This window comes from Orycteropus afer, unplaced genomic scaffold (assembly GCF_000298275.1).
Source record: "Orycteropus afer afer isolate SDZICR_OR568_19922 unplaced genomic scaffold, OryAfe1.0 scaffold00304, whole genome shotgun sequence".
NCBI classification, from domain to species: domain Eukaryota; kingdom Metazoa; phylum Chordata; class Mammalia; order Tubulidentata; family Orycteropodidae; genus Orycteropus; species Orycteropus afer.
The window spans coordinates 1018573-1027098 of NW_006921891.1; the positions used below are offsets into that span (position 1 = coordinate 1018573).

Genomic DNA, 8526 nt, shown 5'->3' on the forward strand with positions numbered 1-8526 from the left:
GGGGATTTTCATCAGAATTAAATGCTTTAAAATGACTTTTGTTATTGGACAAATTATAACTTCTTATTATTTCTTGCTCTTTTCTATAATGCTTGTATATAATCATGCTTGTATATATTCTATTGATTAAATTTTTTATATGCATTGATTTCAAAGGCATACAGCTGCTCTACCTTAGGACATTTCAATCATGTTCTTTTCTAGAGATTAATACTTGAGGTTTAGCAATTTGATTTTGGTCCTGATTCTAAAACAAGTCTTTCCTAGAAGGATAAGGGAAGAATCACTGTTAAAGACTTTTTGTTTCTTTCTGACATTTTAAAAGAGATTTAAAAATTGGAAATCAATCTGGAATGAGGGGTTATGGCTACCTAGCTCCAGAAGAGACTTTTAAAGAACTTTGTCCAACGATATCAGCATGATGCTTTCCCAAAAAAGCTATGTCACAGATGGAAGTTCAGAGGGAAAGCATAGCTGGAAATATCAAAACCTTGTGAAATCCTGCTACATTAAATAGAGTTTGGGGTTTCTTTAGATTCATAGTGACTGGCTGTCAGTGCTCCACTCACATCCACTTGGTGTTTATAGCTACAAGTTGAAGGTTATTTACTGCAAACACTTGTCATTGTCTGCCAGCACAACACAGATATGAATGGTTAGGGAGTAACTGTCCTTGGCCACCATGTGTCTGTCAGCTTATTGTAATGTGGTGGCTTGCATGTTGCTGTGATGCTAGAAGCTATGCCACTGGTATTTCAAACACCAGTAGGGTTACCTATGGTGGACAGGTTTCAGTGGAGCTTCTAGACTAAGTCAGAATAGGACAAAAGGGCTCGTGATCCATTTCCAAAAATTAGCCAATGAAAATGCTATGGATCACAACAGAATATTGTCCACTATAGTGCTAGAAGGTTGGTAGGCACTACAATAGCCACAGCAATAGATTCAAACCTACTGACCATCATGAAGATGATGCAGGACTGGGCAACATTTTCTCCTGTTGTACATGGGGTCACCATGAATGGGAGCTAATTTGATGGCAAATAACAACTGTCCTTGGGAACAGCCCACAACCAATCATGGGCAGCCTGTTGGAGGATGAATGTCTCAGTTCCCTTGAGTCTCAGTTGGGACAGTTGTGAGGTGTGTTCTACATTGTCTCCCAACATTCCCCAGTAGGACTGAACCCTACCCGCCCACAGTAGAAACTGGCTTGACAACACGTTCTTTATTGGCTTCCCAATTTTTCCCACCTATCTTCCCAACTACTCTCTTGGTTTTCCCATGATCTCCTCCCAAATGAACCACTTGCATTTGAATTTTTGTATCAAGATCCACCTCAAGGGGGACTTAGACCCAGACATTGAGCTTTCACCTAAAGGATTCTTTATACCAACGGTTATTCTCTTGTCATGAAGCATAAAGGAGCTCTGGGGGCCGGTCCTACCAGCAGCTGTACAGGCGAAAGATGTGGCAGTCTGCTTCCGTAAAGATTACAGCCTTGGAAACTCTATGGGGGTGTTTTATTCTATCCTATAGGGCGGCTGTGAGTCAGAATCAACTTGACAGCAATAGTCTTGTTTTCTTTTTTTAATGAAGCATAAAATAAAACATCTACTTCCAAGAGTATTTTGTTACAGGTTAAAATAATAAGTAATCATTAGAAGTGATTTAAAATATGTATAAACCAAAAACCAAACCAGTTGTCATCAAGTTGATTCCAACTTATGGCGACCCTGTGTGTTTCAGAGTAGAACCGTGCTCCATAGGTGTGGTAGTTAAGGTTATGTGTCAACTTGGCTAGGCCTGGTGGAGTGGCTGGGCAGCTGGATGGAGTATTCCCCATGATGAGACTGGTCATCAACTCCATGGTGGAATCTGCTGTGAGCAGCTAAGTAGCTGCCTTAGGGATGTGGTCTCCTTCCAGTATATAAGAAGACACTTTGAGAAAGGTCTTGAGTTTCTTGGCACATCTGGATCCTGCATTTGGCCAAGTCATCAGTGGTCTGCCATGCCGTCTGCTGATCTTGGGACTGTTTAACTAATGGCCTGTTGTGTTGCTTGATAATCTTGGGACTGTGCCATTTTACTTGTCGACCTTGGGATTGTCAGCCTCAGCAGCCAGCAGCTGCCTGAGTTAAGAGAAGCCTCCAGCTCCAGTGGGCTGGTAGCAAGAGGCAGAGCTGAAGCCCAAGGTCAAGGAGCCTTCACCCAGCCCCTAGAGCTGGCACTTTGAACTTGGACTTATCTAGCCTTCAAAACGGTGAGAGAATAAATCCCTGTTTGTCAAAGCCATCCACTTGTGGCATTTTCTGTTAGAACAGCACTAGAGAAACAAAACTATGGGGTTTTAGCCGTGATCTTTTTGAAACAGTTCAGCAGGCCTTCCTTCCACCTCTGGGTGGATTCGAACCACAAAACTTTTGGTAAGTAGCTAAATGCTTAACCATTTGTACTAGCCAGGGACTCTGAAGCTATGTATAGGTCAGTTTAAACCTGATAGAAATAGTAAGTCCAATTTAAGGAATATAAATCAACACAAACAACAACTTTCTGACTAATTCATTCCATTGAGTCGAACTGAGTCAAGAGCATGAGTAAACTTGATGTGCTGAACACCAGCTTTTAATTACAGACAACCAAGAAGCACTTTGGTGTGATGACACTTTCTGCTACTCCATATGTATGGTAGTGTCTTGATTCCCAGCCTCACTTCCGGTGTCTCCTTGTGCCCTTTCCTTTAAGTTCCCTCATCTCTGAACTCTCCTACCTACGAGAAATTTGTTGAAATCTCAGCAAAGATTCTGCTTGTGCAGAGTCACAAGGAAACTCAGGGGGGAGGCGCAGCAGCCAAGCACCCTGCTTGTCTCCCAGGAAAGGCATAGATGGGGGTGGCATCTTGGTAACCAGGAACTGGGACACATTGGTGGGTCACCAGTGGGCAGGACTGGAGCGGGGATTTCAGGCTTCCCCAAATGGTCTCAGTCTGGACTCAGACTATAAAACAGCTAGATATGATTTCAGCTTAATTTAAATAATCTCAGAAGCATTTCTTTCTAATGGTTTCAAGAGATCAATTTTCAAACCAAGTGAACAAGTCATTGCAAGAACACAGAATATAATCCTCCAGAGCCACGTTCCCAATGAGTAGCTGGCAAATCTCTGAATGACAAATGTGTTCACGAGACCAACTGCCAGTCTATGGAAAATGGACAAAATGGGAAACATCACCTTGAGGTGTAAAATCCTTTCAGGATTCCAGTGCTTTCTTTGCCAGGGTCATAGGGATGCAGTTAATTCAGTTAAAGGACTAGAAGGAGGGGGAATTCTGGGGTGGGGTGGCCTCTGCTCTTTCCAGCAGCAACATCATTGGAGGGTATAATTTCACAGACCTGAGTTAGGGTCTCCTGCTCATGAAGCAAAAGCAACTTGGTCCCGGCGCCTTCCGTCCTCTGCTCCAGCATGAGGGAGAAGTGTTCTATGCCCTTGATGGAGAGCTTCTCTTGAAGGGTTAAGATGACATCCTTACAGAGGAAACATTGACAAGATGTGATCAAAATCAAGGTGGCCCGCTTGTTGAGTCTACTGTGGCTGAAAAGTGTAGCACACGAAGGTTTCCAATCTTTAAATTTTATACCTTTGGGTGCTTCTGAAACTTCATGCTCCAAAGATCCCAAAAGATTCCAAAATGAGACCTTCCTTCCCTTGCCTTTTCCTGGCTTCCCTCACCACCCAAAATCTTTATGGGTTTCAGGAACAGGAAGCAACAAGGTAAATAGTTGGAGGAGGAGCTTACCTATCACATAAGGTCCTAAATTAGAAAGGTTATCAATAGGTTGTATAGTTAGTTCAATTCTCTTTTTTTCTAAATGGGTTGGCACTCAAACCAGCTCTGAAAATGGTCTACTCCAAGAGTTGGCGAACTATAGCCTCTCGGCCAAACACAGGCCATCACTTGTTTTTGTAAATAAAATTTTATTGAAGCCAGCCATACCCATTTGTTTACGGATTGTCTATGGCTGCTTTCATGTTACAATAGCAGAGTTGAGTAGTTGTGACATAGACTGTAGAACTCACAAGGTCTGAAATATTTCCTGTGTGGTCTTTTACAGAAAAAGTGTGCTGACTCCTGGTCTACCTTCTGTAAGAGATGTATGGTAATGGTTAAGAATACAGGCTCTGGAAAATGAACTCTTTGTTTCTAATCCTGGCACTATTACTTATTAGCAGTGTAACTTTGGGTGAGTTATTTAACCTCTCTGTATCTCAGTTTCCCTTTCTGTAAACTAGGGATAATAATAATCCCTGTGTCAGAATAGTAAAGATTAAATGAATTAATGCAGAGAAAGCATTGATTAAACAAACAAAATTATTGCAACACTCTTTTGGACAGAGCTCAGGCACCATAACAATAACAATACACATTAGCTTTTATGTTAAAATCTCTGCAGAAAGTAGAATGAGTCTGCAATCTTTTGCAAGATTAAACATTTATGATCAGAAAATTGTTATATCACACACACACACACACACACACACACTTACTATAATGTAAAACTAATCTCCTCAGCCTTTAGGTTCCATGTTACCTGAAAACTAGTAACTGATCCTTCAGCCTTCTTCAAGACAGTTTACCCTCAGATGCTAACAGATATTAGAGCAGAGGTTCTCAACTGGGGGCAACAGTGCCCCACAGTGATATCTGGAGGGAAGGGGTGCTACTGGCAACTACTGGGTGGAGACTAAGGATGCTACTAAACATCCCACAGGACAAACTCCCACAGAGAAGAAAGATCTGGCCCCAAATGTCCATGGTACCAAGGTGGAGAAACCTTGCCATAGAATTCTCTTTTGCTGATTATGCTAATGTTTTTATTTTTCTCTGTGGACCTCTTCCAATTTCTTCAGGCCCCATTAACCCTCCTTGAAAACACATAAATGCTTTGACTGTGCTGAATTAAAAAAAAAAAAAAAAAGATTCTTGCTTAAGGCCCAGGGAGGAGAATATAGAGCCGGTCCTTTACGTGGCATGATGTAATTTAGAAAACATTCACCTGAATTGCCAGGGAGGACCCTGGAAAATCAATAGCAATAGTTTGTCCCTGTTTTCACTCGGTAGTAAGAATTTGGGCGATTTTTATTAAACAGTGTCACATCTCTCTCATAACTGTACTGTTTTTATTTCACACCTACCCTCCTGTGTTTATTTTGATTACTGCTCCCTGTCATCTCATTGTCATCTGCAATCCTCAGGGACACCAAACTTTGTCTAGAGTGGGTTCCTATCATAAAGAGTATAGAGGAATTAACAATGGGGCTATCTTTTAAATTTAGATTTATTTCTGTTAAGAAATACTTTCAGCAGAATTTTAAATACTCATGGACTCAAGACTTTCTGGAGCCATGGAGGCTAGATGAACCTCTGAAACTACTAGCCTGAGATCATCTTTAAACCTTCAACCATAAATATCCCCTGAAGTCTTCTTACAACTAAACAGCAGTTTAGCTGAACTGGGAAAATACCTGCCTTGAGTGTTGTGCTCTTTTAAGAACTATCTATCTGTATGGGATCTAACTTACAACAGCGACTCGCAAGGTTAAATAGGAAGCTTAGGAGCACCGAGTTCATGTTAATGAGGGCGGAATAATTGGGAGAAAGAGGGTGGGAATAGTAACCAATGTCAAGGTCAATACAATCAATTAAAGAATGTAATCAATGCCACTGAATTGTACATGGAGAATTTGTTGCATTGATGTGTGCTTTGCTGCATATGTTTTCAATAACAACAAAAAATAGTTAAAAAAAAGTGAGAAAAAAATATGTTCAAGTTTTAAGCTACATCTTCAGGTTGTGTAGGAAGTCCAATAGCAAGGAACTTTCCTGACCAGCAAGTAATATAGAACCAAGCAATAGTGACAGAGGGAGTAGTAATAATATAGTTCTGTGGGTAGTTCAGGGCTGGCAAACTATGGCCCTCAGGACAAATTTGGCTACATCCACTCATTTACATATTGTCAATGGCTGCTTTCATGACACAAGAGTACACCTACTCCTAACTTATCAACTACCTCATTATCCGACATTTGCATTTACGACAATAGTAAAAAATAGTATCTTGTGCATTAATGACATACATCTGGCAGAAACCCAACACCAAAGCAGGAGGTGAGAGGAACTCTGGCTATGATGTGTCATCTTGGGTGGGCCATGATTCTCAGTGGTTTGACAGTTATGCAATGATGAAATCTGGCAGTTATGTGAGGATGTAATTTGGCAGTTAGGTAATGATGTCATCATCCTCCATTTTCACGTAACGCCAGTTTTCACCTAATGACCTGGTCTTTGGAACGTGACCATGTCAATAACTGAAGAGTGGTTGTAGTCACAATAGAGACCGTATGGCCTACAGAGCCTACAATATTTACTCTCTGGCCTTTTATAGAAAAAATTGGCTACTCCCTGAGTTTATCAATAATCGGTTTAACACCTCACCATACATTGATACTGAGCAGAAAAAAAAAAAGGAAAAGGAGTTTTTCAGTCATCACCATTTAAAATTAGTAGTCTTATAGGAGGGAGGTTAATATTTCATCAGGAATGATTTAAGGATGATTGAAATGATCCATCATCAATCTGCTTAAACTGTCTGCTCTACTACCTGCTAAATCACTACAATTCAAAACAAGCTCCTTGCCGGTATCATGACAATAAAAATGCACAGAGAAAGGGCCTCTACAGAAATGCTTCCAGACATAAGGTCTATGCTGATTAATATTAAAAATCTAAGAACTGGAGGTTGATCATTTGTAGCCGTTTTTAACACAGAGTCAAATGTTTTCTTGATAGATTATTGTAGAGATCATCACAAAGTGCTTTTTTTTTTCTTTCTGTCTCTCTAGAAAATCTCTTTGAAGATTTGCCCTTTGAAGAAACCCTATTTTAGGTGAGGGGGCATTAGGGAGCAATCTGTTTCTGAACACACTTTTGTCTAATAAAAAAGAGAATATGCACTCTTCTTCCCAAAGAGGAGGCATCTGGAAAGGAAGCCATATGCCTTTGCCTGATACTCATTGTGTCCAACATGCCAGTGGCTGCGAACAACTTGGACTGCTTTGTGACCCATCTTTCCCACCTTCCTCCTAGGAAACATGCCTCATTTTTGCCTTTTGCGGCATTGTTTCCATGAAATTGGTTACAGCAATTAAAACAAAGTGTTGCCTTTACATTATTCTCTCCCTTGTTTTTGCTGGACACCAACATAGTAGCTATTCAATTACCAGCTAACGTCTTAATCTTCCTAGCGGTTGACATTGCTGAGAAATCATGCTGGCTTTGGGCAGGGTGCCAAGCCTTCTTGGTGACAGTTACACTACTTTAATTAATCTGCAGGCACATTAATATGACTGGCCCTAGTGTTTCTTCGCTGACAGCATGTTACAGCAAAACCTGCAAAAGGTGGAACGTATGTAAAATGGAAACTGGTTAGAGAAGGAAAATGCAAATATTTTCCACTAGCAGAGAGTGACAGGAAAATGGTTAGGAAGACACCCTGTCAGAGGCAGAAAACTTGTGAGACCTGGAAAAACAAGGCAGTCCCATTGAGATCTGGCTCTCACAGGTGCCACTGTATTTTGTGCTGCGACACCAAAAGCAAAGAGCAGAACCTTCTGACTTTAAGCTTTTTGTTTGGGGCTATTTTTAAGTGCCCGCACACTACCGTGTATGGAAGCAACCAGCAAAATCTCAGATGAAACGCACAGTTGTGGAGGAAGGTCCCATCCTGCACCGTACCTGGCCCCGCTGGTTACAGAGCTTAGCCATTCATCTTACCTTTATGGAGGTGCTGCAGTCAAAACGGAATGATTTGGTCTGCCCATTTTCCAGATAGACTTTCAAAACATTTGGCATAAAAAGAAGTGAATTGTCCTTAACGGTTTCCTGTTTAACAAAAGAAGAGGGGAGGGGTACAAAATAGTTCAATGAGAATTTGGCCCTTTGCTGTAGCAGCTCCCAACTGTAGGTATTCTAATCAGGATATCAGAAACACAACTAACTCTCCATGGCCAGTCCAAGTGTCGCTTTGGTGATATCTGAGTGAAGTTGTTCAGGGCACAGATCCACCAATGGCTCAACTGATTCCAATAAAAGATGTGAGGAGGTCAGAAAATCAATCAGACCAGCGTTTTTTTAAACTCAAGATTTCCCAGTGGTGAATTTGTAATTAAGCTGTAATATTTGGAGCTACTAGCCCAAACGTTAGCAGCATGTCTGGAACAGAGTAAGGGCCAGGCACAATGACATCTGATGAGATGCTTGGTGCCCAGCAGTGCTCTTAACCAACTTCAGGTGTAAAGCTCTTACATGAAACTATTTTGAACCTATTCAGAAATGTTCTTTGAACTCAAATGGAAAATATAAGGAATGGGTTTGTGTCTTACAATAGAGGAAAACATTATATCTATAACAAATAGCCCATGGTTTAGAAATAACATGCATACAGACATACACACAAACACAAAGAGATG

General features: G+C 41.0%; 1 protein-coding gene across 1 annotated transcript in view; it reads right to left on the reverse strand.

Moving 5' to 3' along the window:
• FRMPD4 (FERM and PDZ domain containing 4) overlaps positions 1–8526 on the reverse strand; it is a 293765-nt gene that overhangs the window by 29041 nt on the left and 256198 nt on the right. The window contains exons 7-8 of the mRNA XM_042782402.1: positions 7832–7939; positions 3393–3524 (exon numbers count right to left, since the gene is read on the reverse strand). Of these exons, the coding sequence (XP_042638336.1) occupies positions 3393–3524; positions 7832–7939 (240 nt within the window). The remainder of the gene's footprint in view (positions 1–3392; positions 3525–7831; positions 7940–8526) is intronic.